Genomic DNA, 17,159 nt, shown 5'->3' on the forward strand with positions numbered 1-17,159 from the left:
GAAAAGTACTAATTACTTTGAGCAAAAGAAGGTAAGAAAAAGGATATTAAAATTTTGCAATACTTCCCAGAGGAACTTGAGTTTTATATTCCAAATACCTTTAGTACTGGTATATACTATATTTTAAAACAAATAAATCCTTTCAATAAGGGATTCCTTATTAAAGGTTGATGTTTTATAACATTGTGGGGAGTGTTTATTTTAATCTTAAATTATGAAGGTAATGAAAGGCTAGTCTGGTATAGTGGTGAAAGACTAACCAAAAAGATAAGTTCAAGCCCACCGTAAGCCACGGAAGGTCACTGACTAGAGCAGTCACTCTCTCAGCCAATGTTTCTCAGTGTTGTTGCAGGGAAAAAGTGGAGAAGCACATGCTATATATATTACCTTGAGTTCTTGAAGGAAAGGCAGAGATATGAATAAACATTAAGATCTGGAAGTACACAAGGGCAGCTCCTATAAAATTGGTTTTATTCAAGCAGTCAGCCTGTAGGCAACAGCATTCTTGACCAACTGAAGCCTCAGGGGCAGTCCCATATGAAGCAAATTGCAGAAATCCAGGCATGAGATAATTTGTCACTGTCTTCTGTAAAGCTATTAGTTCCACCTGCTATACAAGGAGCCACAAATTGAAAGACAACCAGACTACCTCTTCCAGCGGTAATACAATTATTCAGAGATAAAGTTGGAGAAAATTCTAGAACCTGAAGGGTTCCTTAACAAATAACACCTCCATCTTCCTGCTCTTCATTCTGTGCCTGCTCTGTCTTATGACAGCCTCTAGCTTGGGACAGAAAAGAGACACATATAGCTGTGTACCATCAGTGTATTGTTATGAGTAAGGAAGTACAATATGGATAAAGGATAGAATCTTTATCTTATTAATGACTGACTCAAAATACCAGTAAAGAATAAACTCTCAATACATTAAAATATTTGAAAGGCCAAATCAATCGTTATTTTTTTAAAAAATTCAAAGCTGAAATTTTATTTTTTTTTCTTTAAAAAGTTGACACATTCTTTTTAAGTGTTTATACATATTTTAAAGAAATTGAATTTTCTTTCATACCATGAACGGTTTGAGTTTTGATTCTTATGCTACAGAATCCACAGAAATTATTTGCCTCCTTAAAGGCAAAACAATGTAAGTGCAGTGTATATTGTCTGTAACAGAAACAACCAATTCAATTTTAAAATGAAAGCCATAAGTATAAAATGTATAAATATTGATATTGCCATTTTGAGTAACTTTACAGCCATCTATATGTAAATTTCACACTACTATGATTCTATTTTCACTGGAATTCCTCTAAATATGTTCATAGTGCTTTGGGTCAGTTCAATATCATTATTGAGAAACTACCTACATCTCAACATATATTGATTTTATAAGTAATAATTGCCATTTTCAATTGCCACAATTACTAGGGATTAAATGAAAACAATTATACATAATCTGAAAAATTAAAGCTGCTTCAAAAAAAAAATCATTCTACTTTACTAGGTACATAGAACAACATATTCTCAACCAAACTGTAAATTTAAAAAAAGTTCATCAATGCAACCATTTTTCATTCCCTTCTCTTCCCCTCCAATTATTGATTTTATAAGCGTTAAGCAAAAAGCTTTTATGTAATTATAAAAAAAAACCTTTATTTGCTGTATTTATGACATGCATTTTCCCATTCCTTTCCTGGAATTAGAGGACAGGCTTAGAATGATTGATGTAAATTCTTTTTCTTATTGAGAAATAAAATACCTCAACCCTAGGAACACGGCACTTATCTAATGAAACAAGGTAAATGAACAGCAAGTAGCCTTCACAGCTTTTTACTGTGCACTATACTGTACCCATTTAAAAACTTAATTAATCATTCACTGCTGTCTGAATTCAAGTCTGGCTATTGTATAAATTATGCGCCTTTCAAGGCTTTCCACATTGCTTCTGTTTGCTGTTGAGCTGCAATGCTTGCCGAATAATCCAGGCAATTTGCATTCCACATCCCAATGCCCCTCAGACCACGTTCCTTTGCGTAGGCTGCTTTCAGAGAAATGCTCTTGGCATTGTCAAACCACAGTTGGTGAAAAGCACCCTTTGAGTCCTACAAAAAGCCAAAAGAAAGAGAACGTGTTAACTGGTTATCCAGGTCAAGAAATGCTGCTAATGAGAAATGCCACTTTGTGACATAGCCACCAAATATACTAAAATGGAGCTGATAGGGCTAATGTTTCACACACAGTTTTACTCTCAAGAATCTTGCAAGATAAGCCAGGCTAAGCAAAAAGAGCTTTCAATCTTGAAATTAATTGATTCTGCCTTAGGCATGAAAGCTGGCTAGATAATGTTGAGCCAGTCACTTACTCTCTCACAGCCCAATCCAATTCACAGGGTTTGGAGAAATAGGAGGAAGGAGAACTTGTTAAATTATTGTAAAAAAATAAAGCTTTCATGGGAAAGGAATGTCTTTCATTTTTAATATTCCTATGAAAAGAGAAAAAGAATTGCTACACAATGTCTTGATTATAGTGACACATTTTCATCCAATCATCTTATGCAACACTTTTAACACTGGATTTAATCACTTTCTTTCAGTCTGGTTTTATTCTCTATAAAATGAAAATAATAGGCATCTTCATAGTTTCATTTTGAAGGCAGGCTGAATAAAATAAGGAAGTTTCTGAAATCATACAATAAATTATTAAAACAATCTATGAACAAGGGCTTCAGTTTATAGTCTGAAGAATAATGTAATTTTTAATTAACTCACAGAATGTTATTTTTTTATACATTTTCCAGTTAACCAATTCACTCAGCCAAGCATATGGACTTGAATGTGTCTTTGAATAGGATGTATAAAATAGGGTGCACTAATACTCCTTTCACTAATAAACCTAACTCCTTTGGTTAAGGCCACTGATAAAATTGGCTGTTAAGAGGAATTAAAATGTAGTTATACTAGAGACTGTGGAGACTTTGGCATGACTATATTGTCTTCTTCATTTTTTAAATTAAAAAGTATCCATTTCTTATTGCCTACACTTCTATCTTTCTCTTTCTTTCCTGAGTTGTGATCTATTGTTCATAATTCATACATAACCTTTCCCTTTTAGTGTGAACTAACACACACACACACACATATATATATCCATAAGACTGGTAGGAATTTTAAAATTTGAATACAGAAACTTGAAGTATACAAAAGAAAGTCAGCTGCAGTAGGGAAAATAATTTAAATTTTGTACTAATATGTTTTTGTTGTTTAATTTTTTTTTTACAAATGTGTATTTTCTGTGCAAAGGAATCCTTAGAACAGCTTACCTTGTAGTCTAAAAAGGGAGCTTTTTGTTCCTCATCCCACAGAATCCCAGAAGTAGAAGTATTCTCCAATGTCATAATGATTCTATATGGGGCTTGTCTCATTGTGACATTATTGCATGGAGCCCCTGGGAAAACATTCTTTGCAAAGAAGCAAACGTGATCCTGAAAAAAAGGATAACTTCCATTATGTAGTTATGGTAAACTTCAAAAGGGTTCTGTTATTCATACACACATTCATTTCTCAAATAAGGGGCACTGCAAACCATCTCTTTGCCTACCAAGCAAAACAATTGACATATGATGCTGTTAATATGACTCTGCACTACATCTTACAACATCTTGAATCTCCAAACACCTATGCAAGGGTCCTCTTTGTAGACTTCAGCTCAGCATTCAATACCATCATTCCAGATATTCTTCTAACTAAACTAAATCAGCTGGCTGTACCTGACCACACTTGTAAATTGATCATAAGCTTCCTAACAGACAGGAAGCAGCAGGTGAAGCTAGGCAAAATCACATCAGATACCTGTACAATTAGCACAGGAGCCCCCAGGGCTCTGTGCTCTCTCCACTTCTCTCTATACGCCAATGACTATATCTCAAAAGATCCCTCTGTTAAAGTACTGAAGTTTGCAGATGATACAACAGTGATTGGTCTCATTTGAGACAACAACGAATTTGCATACAGACAAGAGGTTGAACAACTAGCTTTGTGGTGCAACCGGAACAATCTTGAACTAAACACACTCAAAACCGTAGAAATGGTGGGGGATTTTAGGAGAAAGCCTCCTATACTACCACCACTTACAGTACTAGACAACACAGTATCAACAGTAAAGACCTTCAAGTTTCTAGGTTCTATCGTATCTCAAGACCTAACATCAAAAACATCATCAAAAAAGCAGAACAAAGAATGTTCTTTCTGCGCCAACTCAGAAAGCTCAAACTGCCCAAAGAGCTGCTGATTCTGTTCTACAAAGGAATTACTGAGCACCTCCATAATTGCCTGGTTTGGCTCTGCAACCAAACAAGACAGACACAGACTTTAACGGATAATTAGAACTGCAGAAAAAACAATTGCTACCAATCTGCCTTCCATTGAGGACCTGTATACTGCACGAGTCAAAAAGAAGGCTGAGAAAATATCTACAGACCCCTCGCATCCTGGACATAAACTGTTTCAACTTCTACCCTCAAAACAACGCTATAGAGCACTGCACACCAGAACAACTAGAACAAGGACAGTTTTTCCCCAAATGCCATCACTCTGCTAAACAACTAATTCCCACAACACTGTCAAACTATAAGACTGTATTACTATTATTTTTCTCATCCTTCCTATTACGTATCTCCTCCCACTTATGACTATAATCATGTTGCTTGTATTTTTATGATTTATATTGTTCTGTTTGTTTCCTAGTAAGATTTGATTGCTTATTAGTAACCGATGACTATTACTAAATGTTGTATCTTATGATTCTTGATGAATGTATTTTTTCTTTTTCTCTTTTTCCTTTTATGTACACTGACAGCATATGCACTAAAGACAAATTCCTTGTGTGTCCAATCACACTCGGCCAATAAAGAATTTTATTCTATTTCTATTTCTATTCTATATTTGTCTCATGCAGGAGAAAATCTGAGTTTCCAAAATTAGGTGATTAAGTCTGTGCATTATTATAAAAAGATAGGTATTTTGAAGAATAATCATTATCTAAAACAAGAATGGAACTTCAGGTCTTTCAATATTACCTCAGAAATGGGTTTTACTGATTTCAAAACCACATGCTTCAGACTGCAATCTAAGCAGAGTTTCAAACATTGATAAGGTTCCTTCAATCACTTTAGCCTTTTATTCAGCAGTGTTTGAATCATTTCTATGGGGGAATTTATGCAGCCTAAATGTGGATATAGCCACCATCACCGGGATTTTTCCCCTATTTTCTCCAGAAGAAAATCCATGTGACATTAGATCAGTATTTTTCAAATTTGGCAACTTTAAGATATGTGGACTTTTAACTCCCTGAATTCCCCCGCCAGCTGGGAACTGAAATCCACACATCTCATTTTACAGGATTTCTTTCTTTCAGTAGTGGCCCTTTTTGTTAAATATATAATAGGAAGATGCCGTCCTCTCCTAACCATTCTTCTTACTTTTAACATTTTATTTCTCTTTCCCACTCCACCCCATTGGTTAATTCTGGAGCTTTCTCTTGTGGTTTTCTGCTTAAATACAAAAGCTCCTTTAAGAAGATTTTAGAGTGAGAGAAACTACTTTAATAAATGACAAACTGGTTATTAACATTGTTCAACGTATAGTCCTGGGGTGAAATTCATGCCCACAAAATCATAGAAATGAACTGTTTTTCTCCTACCTTATGTAAATTTGAGCATATATAATCATAGCCGTACCATGGAACGCCCATCACCAGTTTCTTTGGATTAATGCCCATGCGAATATAATGATCATATCCTGATTTAATATAGAAATATACTCTCATGCTCATTATGCTTATTTACATTCAGGCATCTACATTTGTAATATCAATCAGACCAAAAAAAAGTCATTAAAATAGACATTTAAAGTAAAATTAAACCAATAGAGGGTTTTTTCATTTAGCATTTTGTTTTTGAATTTTACATTTAATTTATATATAATTTATTTATGATTATATTTATTCATGAAAGAAAGAGATGTCAATAGATTTAAAGATTTCAGAGAATGATTGTACACAATTACAATTCCTATTAACCCATTTACTAAACTCTTGCCTCCCAACTCTTACAAAAAAGTGCTTGGATTGTAGTACTTTGCATTCTATAAACAAGAAAATTAAAAACAGGTAGGTTCATTTTGATTTTCAAAAAGGCTTTGACAAAATTCCTCAGGAAAACTCCTTAACAAATTAGCAGCTGTGAAGATAAGATAAAAATTCCTCTTCATCTGATAATTATCTAAAGGACAGAAAGTTGATAGTCAATTCTCACAGGAAAGAGGCATAAACATTCAGATCCCCCAAATCACAACTGGTTGTCCTATAAGAGATTATGAGATTTTTCATTTTTCACGCCCTCTCTGCCCAAAGCATTAGCTGAGTTTCTTTAATGGAACACCTGCTACAGCCAGCTAAACTTTTATATTAGAGAAGAAAAAAAGGCATAAGCCACTCCGCAGTTTATCCTAATAAACTGGAAGCTTGAAGTATACAAAGTGGAATTAGTAGAAAATCCGGGAGAGAGCTGTAATTCTTGATACTTAGGAAAGCTAAAACTATTTGTAATCTAGCATATACCTTGGATTTCAATATCATAGAAATGGTAAGCAAGATTTCATGGCAGAAGGCATTAGGGGGAGAAAGGGTGCTGAGAATGGGTGGACAATCCTATAACAGGAGATATTAAAGCAGAGTTGCAAACAATTACAGGATGGGAGGGAAGATAAGAGAAAAACCAACGTAAAAAAAAACAATCTGGCTATCCAAAAAGCTTACCACAAGTTTGAAAATCAAAAGGATACATATAGGAGGTAAAAAGAGGACCAGAATACCATTAAAGATCTATACAAGTAGCCTGAAACTATCTGTATCCAGGTTTTGCAGTATGTGATTAATACTTGGAAAAGCGAAATGTGCCTTCCAGTTTGGAAACTGGTTGCAGAGAGTTTGTAGGACTAAGGGCTGATTTTGACTCAATCCACTATGGCACCTTAGACAAAGACCCAGTCTTTATTCCCCCGCCCCCAACTAAAGAAGCTAATTATACTTTATATTCTGAAGAAACTGATTCCTACCCACTAAAGTTTGTTTGTAAGGGGCATTGGCGCCTGCTATGCAACTGGACCACAATGGACTCTGTTCATCGTAAGACATCACAAACAGGAAATCACAGGAGTCAGCAATTCCAGTATAGTTGTAACATCTACTGTCTACACATTCAGGCGACCATGGTACATCAAAAGTTACCTGCAGGGAAAGAAAAGCACAACATGGGTGCACTTCTGTCTTTAAAAAAGCACAAGCAGTACATCTCTTTTCCTTGCTAATCATTTCTAATGTATACAAAGAAGAAAGTGTTAGGTAAAATTTCCTTTCAGTCAAGTTTGCCTCTTGATAAACAATATATAAATACTAGTCAGATTTGCTTAACGACTGTATGATTCACTTAACCACAATGATTCACTTAGCAACCGCGGCAAAAAAGGGATAAAATAGGGCACACTTAATAACGCCTTGCTTAGTAATGGAAATTCTAATCCTAATTATGGTCGCACATTGGCAACTACTTGTATTTTAAAAAGAATAGAGATATGCTATTTCTTTTGGAAACATTTTGTGATAAAACCAGTGGTGAAATGTAAAATTTGTTACATTTGGCGTGGCTTGGGGGGGGGAGGGATTAATATGACTGAGTGGGTGTGGCCAACTTTTTTTTTTTTTTTACTTTTAAAACCATTTTTTCTACAACCTCTTTGGCTGAAGAGGTTGTAAAAAAATGCTTTTAAAAGCCTCTGACGATCCCAGCTGACTTGCCTGATCAGCAGAGGCTTTGTTTTTACTTTTAAAAGCGTTTTTTCAGCCGAAGAGGTTGTAGAAAAAATGCTTTTAAAAATAAAATAAAAAGCCTCTGATGATTGCGTGGCTCAGCTGGGCATGGCGGTGGGGAGAGATTTTTGCTACCGGTTCTTGGAACCACCCGCCCCCATCGCTACCGGATCGGGCAATATGGTCCGAACCGGAAGTATTTCACCCCTGGATAAAACTCTATGTCTTATAGCACAATCTAAGTGTTTCTTAAACTTTGAAGAGTTCAAAAATGTATATCCAATTAAATCTCATAGACTCTCCATCTGCAACCTATATTTCACAGAATATTCCTTTATCTCAACATCCTGCTCTTTGAAAAATCAGTTCTTTATAGTTGGAATACTGTATATTTGGAATTCCCCCCTCCCCACAAGCTTGCTGTACAGATTTGGCTGTGAATAAGCATTCTCTACAAAGGTTTATATATATAGCTTGCAAACCTCCGGATTAGGTTTGACTTTTGTGTATATTTTATAAACTTTTTTGGGTGGGGAGGGAAAACAGGTGATAAACATGGGCTAAACAGAACAGACCCCCAAAACCTACCTGATCCAAAGGCTCACTAGTGGGTTCAACATAGTCATTTTCTCTCAACCGAATCTATTTTATAAGAGTGCAGGGATGAAATGTGAGGAAACCTCACAGTTTATCCGTAAGTTCTGCCATACATTCACAAGACAAAGGCAGACTATAAATCCAATAATAAATCAAGAATCACATATGGGTTATAATCCACATCAATTACACTGCTTTAGGTCTTGTGGATGTCTGCTCCCTGTTGATCTTCCAGCTTGCATTTCCCAACCCAGCACAAAGAGAAACCTTAGTTGTCTAAATTGGGAGCCATTCAAAATAATACTGTGAGGAAAAGATGCAAGGTAAAAAAGCATTAGGGATAGATTGTTGTAGCAAGGCTCATCAACAAAGTCTAAATGCAGCACATACTTTTAGTAGAAGCTAGCTGCCCTATAATTTTAGTAAACTTTATAACTGAAACTCTTTTTAATAATGTTAACCTTGGGAAAGTAATTTGTGGTAGTAATCTGACTAATCTGTTCTAGAATTATTGTATCAAAGTAGTTTAGGCTAAAACTGTACTCCTCAATCTGGGAAATCTGTAAACAAGTGAACCAAATGCCAAAATTCCTTAATCCACATTAGAGTTTCTCAAGCTTAGTAACTTTAAGATGTGTGGACTTCAACTGGAATTTTGGGAGTTGAAATCCACATATCTTAAAGTTACTAAAGTTGAAAAACACTGGTCCACAGTCATTACTGAGGATTCTGGGGAGACTAAAATGTACACACCTGGCACACAGACTGGGAATATGGGCTGAGTATCAGGGATTTAATTAGTAAACTCCAAAGGTTCTAGTATGAGTAAAGGTGTGCTGGAACAATTTCCTTTCTTCCATAGTTTATTGCAAAACACGCAGTTGCCTAAAATGTGGTTAAAACAAATCTAAACATATTTAATTAAGCTACATAATAGTGATATGTATGCTTTGAAAATAACTGGAAGAGATACTTTATAATAAACAAAGTGCCAGCACTTCCTTAAAGCAGCTGCATCTGGGGAAAAAAAGTGACATTTGGTCATTAAATTCTGATCCATCTTTTCTTGTTATTTTTCAAAACTTGTACAGCCTTGCTATACAATATGAAGAAACTTTTAATTATATATCCTTTACATTAACATTGTTCACTTGATTTGCGAATTTCAATGTACCTCTGTTTCCCCAAAATTAAGACCGGGTCTTATTTTCTTTTGGGTCCCAAAATAAGCACTAGGGCTTATTTTCTGGGGGTGCCTTATTTTCTTTCCATGTATGAGGCCCACTTCTGCTTGCTCATGGTGGGGCAGGAGGCTGCGCAGCCTGCCAGTGCTCCACTCGCCATACCATCTTCCCGCAGGGGCCCCCGGCAGCCAGGCCATCCATGCTCTGACACATTGCAGCCATGGCACCAGCACACCGCTCAGCCTCCTGTTCCGTTGTGGCTATGAACAAGCAGAAGTGGGCCAGTGGCCACATGGGCTCCTGCTGCACATGGCTGCTGGTGCTGCTGCCACGAGGCAGGTATCGGAGTGAGGATGGCCTGACTGCAGAGGCCCTGAGGTAAGCTGGTGCGGGGCATGTGGGGCAGCTCCACCACCCCATCTTGCCTCGTAGCCGCAGCACCGCGAACAACCAGATGGAATGGGCGGGTGGCCATCTGTGCAGGCTCTTAAGTAGGGCTTATTTTGGAGGTAGGGCTTATATTAGGCGCACACCTAAAATCATGCCAGGGTTTATTTTCGGGAGACGGCTTATTTTCAGGGAAACGGGGTATTAGTATAGTTCACAATGAGCGATAAATGTTACAAAATGTTATCCAAACCAACAATTTGACCAGAAAAGACTGTGGCATATATTTTTCAACCATATTCCTATACATCAGTGCAATAAAGGATGCTGAGAATTTAATTTTGCATTCTGCTCCTCACCAGCTGTTTTTTTTCTATGCTGTTCAAAGTCAAAGGCAGACAATTTTAAATCTGTTAATTTCAAGATACCAATCCAAATTTCAGGCAGTTTATATGGAAATTTAAAAAATAAATAGCATTTATTTTCTTCTCTTGGTTATCCTTTAAATATAATCCTCTAGGTTGGTTGAGAGCACTCAGTGGCATTATTATTTGATTGGTACAGAAAAACTATATGCTAATCTGGAGTTGCCACATAGATAGTCCTTCACTAACAATCACAGTTGAGCTTCAAATTATAATTGTAAATCACTGCAGTCATACAATGAGGCATTATGCGACTAGACCCAATTTTTCTGCATTTTTTGCTGCAGTTGCTAAGCAAATCCATTTTATACAATGAGATTTTTTTTTTGCTGGAAATCAGAAGTAAACCAGCAAAACAACTGTCAAATATCATAGTCACATGACTGTGAGACATTGCTAATAGCCATAAAAGTGAGTCGATTGCCAAGCCTCCAAAATGAGATTACATGACTGTGTGGGAATGTGGCCATCGTAACTTTGAAACCAGGTCAGAAATAGCTTTGGGGGGAATTTGTTGTAATTTCGAATGATCATTCAGTGAACAGTCATATGTTGAGCACTACCTGTATGTGAATTTATTGGATTCCATTCTCACAACATGATGTAATAGCACTGAATAGCCAAAAAAAAGCAAGCTATAGCTTGGTGTTCCAAATTAGAAGAAAGGGACAGGTTTAATATATATCTCAACTGTATCTTTTAAATGCCATGTAAAATATTTTTTCCTTTACATTTTTAATGAAAACAGGGCTATTTACATTGTTTTCCTGCTACTAGCTTAATTTTAATTTAATTTTATGACTATTTGTAAAATGTCTTGTGTGTAATTACAAAGGGTAGAATATTTCATTCTGAAAATTAAAATTCAGATTCCTGTGGCCTCCCAAATATAATTATTTTGTTTCTAGTGTGACTCTATCATTAGTCACCTTTCCGTTCTTCATCATGGCTCAGTTCAAACGCTCTCCTTCTGTTGATGAGCCAGCAGAAACCTAAACCAGCACAGATTGTACTGTTCCTATTACAAATCCCAATTCCTTTTGTTCTGGGTTGCAATCGTTAGGTGGGTGTCTACATTTCCCACGTAGCACTGGTCTCTACCTTCCCCCCTTTCCCAAACCAGTGGAAAATTCATCTGTCAATCATAACACAATTGTGATTGTTGATGGTTTTCACTGATAGTTAAGCCATGCCTGCAAGTTTAGCCATCCGTCAAAACGTGCTTCTGCTTTATCTACCTCTTTTTTCTTATGTAACAACTGACCAGACAGGGAGAAGGGAGATCTTTATCCAACAGGCAATCTCCAGTTCAGAGGCCTGGATCATAAGAACCTAAGTGGTGCCCTGCTGGATGGGACCCTTGGGTCATCTAGTCCAGCAGTCTATTCTCACAGTGGTCAACCAATTGCACAAGAAACCCAAAAGTCTCCCAGCAGATGGCTGTCTGAGATAATTATACTGCCATCAAAGCTAGTAGCCATGCATCAGCATGATTTCCCAGAATTGATTTGATCCTTTTTTGAAACCAGCTAAAGGTGTTATTCAGCAGCACACCTTATGGTTAACAATGAGCGTATTTGGAATAATTCCAATAGCAGCTCCTAGTGTGGGATTTAAGACAGAACTCCACCCATGTTTAAAATTCCAAACAACAGCTAATAGGTTCAATAGGTGGACTGTACTATGAAGCCATGGCTGGTCTTGAGCCAGTGATCAGCTTGGAACCGGGCAGGTATAGGGAGAGAGCCAAGTCTGAAAGAACCAGGCTCTTTTGCTGCTGAAAGCAGGACAGAGACAGGTGCTTGATACAGATGAAATGTCCTTATTCCAGTCTGAAGTGGCCACCTTTGAGTATTGAGACACTGAATGGTGATCCCAACAACAAAATGGCTGGTGAAGCACAACAGATGATACCTATGGTAAAACTGTATGGTTGTTGTCTGCTTAAGGGGAAAACATTGCTTGAACACTAGAAATGCTAAAAATATATTTAAAAATATAATATCTTTAAAAAGATTCAACTGTGAAGTTTCCGAAAGATGCCCTAATTAATTCATGAGCCATGAGCCAAACTTCAAAAGAAATACAGTCATTTATTAGGAGCACCATTTTGGCAATGTTCGGATGCAGTTAGAACTAATCCCACGTAGATTTACGTTCCCCTATGACCCTGTCTCTCCCTTCCTCCCTGGCCATGTCATAAATCACATTCTCCAATTACCCACTGGCTGGCTGTGAAATCCAACACCCTTCTTCTGATTGCGGAAGAAAGCATGTATGGAATGTAGCTTCCATTATGGAAATCAATTAGCTCTATCAGTTCTCCCTTCCTCCTGCTCATGGCAACTTGAAAGCTTTGCAAGTTGACATCAACATAGTGAAAAAAAGAGATTCCCATGCTGTAGTTAAGTGTCAGTGAAGAAAAGCCCTTAGTTGTGCTGATACTGGTTTGACAATATATTTGCATCAACAAATATGCAGCACTAAAATGTGTGCTCGTAATTAATAGTAAATACTGTCAAAAGAAACTCGTGTTAATGTAAAACATAATCTTTCCTTCTAGTTTACCTGAGAACCAGGAATTTCTTTGTGAAAAATTTCTGTTGTTTCCTTAACTAAAGCAGTTAATGCATAATATTCAGCTGATGACTTTTTAACTGTTTGTTCAATGTCTATATTGATTCCATCCATGTATTGCTTTTTAGCCAGGCTGATTTTTTGTTTTATCCAGGCTGTTCGAACAGTAAGTTTTAAAATTTTCTTCACAGATATATTTCCTAAACAACAAATAACAATTAGTTGCCACTACGTATGCACCACTAAAAGAAATTTTAAAAAGAGATCACCGGGGGAGGGGAGGGGAGAGAGAACAGACATGGACTGTGAGTTTTAGATTACTGCTACAATAATTCAGTTCCATTTATCCCTAAATGAAGTATCTGGAATTGCTTTTGCGGAGCAAAGCAGGGAAAAAATGATTCAAAATAAAATAAATACAGTGTTTCTACTACAGTTATAATTCAACAATGAAGTTCCAAATAGTAACACTCATTACCATATGCATATCACCAATACCCATATATATTTAATTCATTTAAATTAGCACTGATTGTTCTTACTGTCAGAATTTCTCCTTACTTCTAGGTTGTACCTCTTTGACAAGCTTCCACCCGTTACTTCTTGTCCTGCCTTGTGGCATCCTAGAGCAGGGGTCTCCAACCTTGGTAACTTTAAGACTTGTGGACTTCAACTCCCAGAATTCCTCAGCCAGCTTTGCCAAGTTTGGAGACCACTGTCCTAGAGAATAAGTCAATCTCCTCTTCTTTGTGACAGCTCATCAAGTACTCGGACACAGTTATATCCCCCATGATCCTTCTCTTCAATAGGCAAGACATACCTATGTTTCAACCATTCATCATACAACATAACCTCCATACTCTTTATCACCTTTGTTGCTCTTCTTTGAGTGCTTTTCTGTATCTCAGTATCTTTTTTGTATCACGATGACAGAACTGGGCACAGTATTCCAAATGTGGTCTCACTTTAGCTGTGTTTCGAACTATCATGCTGAGCTGAGCAGTTTAATATTATTTATGAACAGACTGGCTTGGTGATAGCCAACCCAAATTGACACGTTTGACAAAACATATTCAAAAACTAGTGGGATGTTCTCCTATTTAAAATATATTCCTAACGCATTTCAATCCATTTATTGAGGGGGGGGAGGGGAGAGTTTCACATAATAGAGGACATGAGCTATCCGGAAACTGATGGCAGTCACTAAAAACTTGTGATAAACATAACATCATTCTTGACTAATTACTATGGGTTATAATTATGCACATTTCCAAGGAATATAGTTAATTGACTTTAGTCAGAAGACTACAGTACAAAGGACCCATACCAGCAAACTGCATAAAATGTAATTGTTAACAATTTATATTATTCTGGGTAAAACAAACCTTTTAAAACAACTCTGGATCCTTTTGAATGAGCATAACATATAAGCTCGGGATCATAGTCTCCAAAAGTTGCCACAGTTGTAATTTGTGTCCAGTCATAAAACTTCCAGGTCTTCCCACCAACATCAAATGCAAAGACCTAGAAAGGCACAGCAAAAAAATAATCTCCCTTTCCCTAATCTTGACATGTTAATCTTTTGGCATTAGAATTAGATCTAGTATGGTAGGCATATCCCTTAATTAATGCATTCCATAATAAACAATCATGATCAAATATAAAACTGGGTTTTTCATAAAATGTAGAGTGGCAATTTTTAAAATGGATTTAAGTTGCTATTTAATAACAAAGATTGTAAAATGTGTTTAGTATGACTTCTTTTGCCACAATTTTGCCACCACACTAGCATTTTGTTATAAGAGGCTTTATCTATTTAACAAGTGGAATATATGAGTTGTATATAATGCATTATTGAGATTGCCTCTTGTCCTCCATTCCTCCTCAGCCAAAACCCTTACACCTTTCATAATCTATCAATCCTAAATGAAGTCGGAGAGCTGCTAATCCTAATTTTGAATACAGAAGGTTTCAGGTTCAGTCCTTTGCCAGTTTTCAAGTATGGAGTTTTTTCCACCTACCCAAAATCTAGAGATTTAGCACTGAAATAAATAACCCAAACGCTACATAAACCATTATCTAGCTTCAAAGAATGCCAGGAACCACGAAGCCACCAAAGAAATCAGGCTCCCATGATTCACTAAACCACAACACAAAATACCTGACCAGGTTTAATGCCGACAAAGCTCAGCAGGTTGCTATGCTAGATCCTTAACTAACTTTACCCACGTTGTTAAGAACACCCCGAGGTACTGTGCTCCGACTCCAAAAGGCGGAGGCGGGGGGGAGAGACACAGCAGTCGCGGGGGTCTCCGCTGATGCACTTCGGCATTTTTAAGGGACCGCTCTATTTAGCGAGCTTAAGAAGGAAGAGCGGACAGGGAGCAATCGCAGTAACACGTGTCTCTCCGTCCCTGCCCTTGAAATTCCCCATTGCCCCGTTTGAGAAGACCACGCCGTCTGCACACCTCGAAGTCGCGCTGACTCGAGACAGTTTTGCAAAGCGAAGGTTGCTCGCACGGGCACGCGCTGGAGCCCAAGAGCCAATGGCGGAGGAGGAGCACGAGGCAGAGGCGCGCGCCTCCGCCGCCTAGCAACCGCTTCATCCAGATTTACCCTCGCTTGGAATCGGCGTCTTTAGTTACGGTGGTCATTCTTGTCCTCCTCACCCCCACCCCCGCCTCTGAAATCAGCTATGGAAAGTGGGATGGGCCAATTCTATTCGCTTCGAGCGTTTGAGAACCCTGCATGGAATTTTTTTTCACTCCCCCCCTCCCCTCCACATCGCTTGAAAAAAGTAAAAGTGATAAATGCTCACAAGTAACAAAGGCGCCTGGGCTTTGATGTATTGTTAACCAAATAATCTTGGGGTTCACATAGTCTCTGAACCAAATACCGCCAGCACCATCCCATTTGGTTCACGAAGTTTACTGGACCTAGGTTCTGGTGAATATAAAAAGAATTCTGGGCTACTTGACCAGCATCTTTACCAATATTTTGAGCCACTGCTAGCTGGCAACAAATTGATTCAGAAAACTTTGTGCTACTGGTTAGAATATTGGAACCCTGATGTAGTAGGCCTTGCTAACCCAAAAGAAACAAACCAATTTATGGTTGCATGCAATAGTCAAATTCACAACTAAAGCTTAATAAGCAGACATAGAATCAAGTTCACATGAAGTACTAGTACCACTTCATAAAACCCTAGTAAGACCACACCTGGAATACTGCAACCAATTTTGGTCACCATACTACAAAAAAGACGTTGAGCCTTTGGAAAAAGTTCAGAGAAGAGCAACTAAGGTGATCAAAGGCTTGGAGACTAAAACACATGAAGAACGGTGGCAGGATTTGGGTTTGGCTTGTCTTAAGAAAAGAAGAATTGGGTGACATGATAGCAGTATTCCAGTATTTGAGGGGCTGCCACAAAGAAGAAGGGGTCAAATTATTCTCCAAAGCACAGGAGGGCAGGACAAGAACTAATGGTTGGAAACTAATCAAAGAGAGAAGCAACCTGGAATTAAGGAGAAACTTTGTACTAGTGAGGACAATTAACCAGTGTTAACAGCCTGAGCAGGGAGCTGGACTAGAAGACCTCTAAGATCCGTTTCAGCTCATTCTACTCTATTAATATGAGATTTATGTTTGAGTGGTTAAACTACTGTGGTTTGTAATCTATGGTGTATGATATCACATTTTGTGCAAAGTTAGTCCAAGATAGGAAAGAGATGTTATATGTTTGCCACAGTCCTGATTACCCATTGCTTTACTTATGTCATGTAAATGGAGGAATAAATTGGAATTATATTGTGGTGTGTCAGAATTCCATGGAATTATTATTCTATTTGTATCCTGCCCTTTTATATATAACTCAAGGCAGCAAATATACATAAAGCTGCTGCCTTTTTCGCAAAAACAACCCCCTGTGAGGTCCAAAGTGACTGGTCCAAAGTCAACAGCCAGCTTTCATACATAAGAGAGGTGTAGAACAGTCTCCTGGTTTCCAGGTTATACCTTCAACATTAAGATCAAGTCCAAAAAATGTTCATTTTTCTTCAATCATGTCTCTCATGGAATCCCAATTGAGAAAAGCTACTCTATCTGAATTCTTTTGTATAGAATTATA

The 17,159-nt window shown here is 37.5% G+C and overlaps 1 protein-coding gene across 1 annotated transcript; it reads right to left on the reverse strand.

Annotated features, from left to right (window-relative positions):
* Window positions 1-959: 959 nt before the first annotated feature.
* Window positions 960-15,724, reverse strand: LOC117677134 (di-N-acetylchitobiase-like). The gene is made up of 7 exons (XM_034437112.3): window positions 15,502-15,724; window positions 14,419-14,557; window positions 13,025-13,233; window positions 7,113-7,284; window positions 5,698-5,795; window positions 3,320-3,481; window positions 960-2,102 (listed from the first exon to the last, which is right to left on the reverse strand). Exons 1-7 carry the CDS (start codon window positions 15,637-15,639, stop codon window positions 1,914-1,916), a joined length of 1,107 nt encoding a protein of 368 aa, XP_034293003.2. The 5' UTR covers window positions 15,640-15,724; the 3' UTR covers window positions 960-1,913.
* Between the last annotated feature and the right edge of the window lie 1,435 nt (window positions 15,725-17,159).

The sequence above is a fragment of the Pantherophis guttatus genome, chromosome 3 (genome assembly GCF_059756535.1).
Source record: "Pantherophis guttatus breed Tessera chromosome 3, ASM5975653v1, whole genome shotgun sequence".
Classification (NCBI taxonomy): Eukaryota; Metazoa; Chordata; class Lepidosauria; order Squamata; family Colubridae; genus Pantherophis; species Pantherophis guttatus.

Bases quoted from the DNA above. Each gene is read 5' to 3' on its own strand.
- LOC117677134 (XM_034437112.3), bottom strand. From the start codon at position 15,639: ATGAAGCGGTTGCTAGGCGGCGGAGGCGCGCGCCTCTGCCTCGTGCTC. The intron at 7,285-13,024 runs GTAAACTAGAAG...CTTTCCCTGCAG, and splicing joins AAGAAATTCCTGGTTCTCAG to GTAACTTTTGATGTACCATG. The intron at 3,482-5,697 runs GTAGGAGAAAAA...CCTTTTTTTCAG, and splicing joins TATGCTCAAATTTACATAAG to GATCACGTTTGCTTCTTTGC.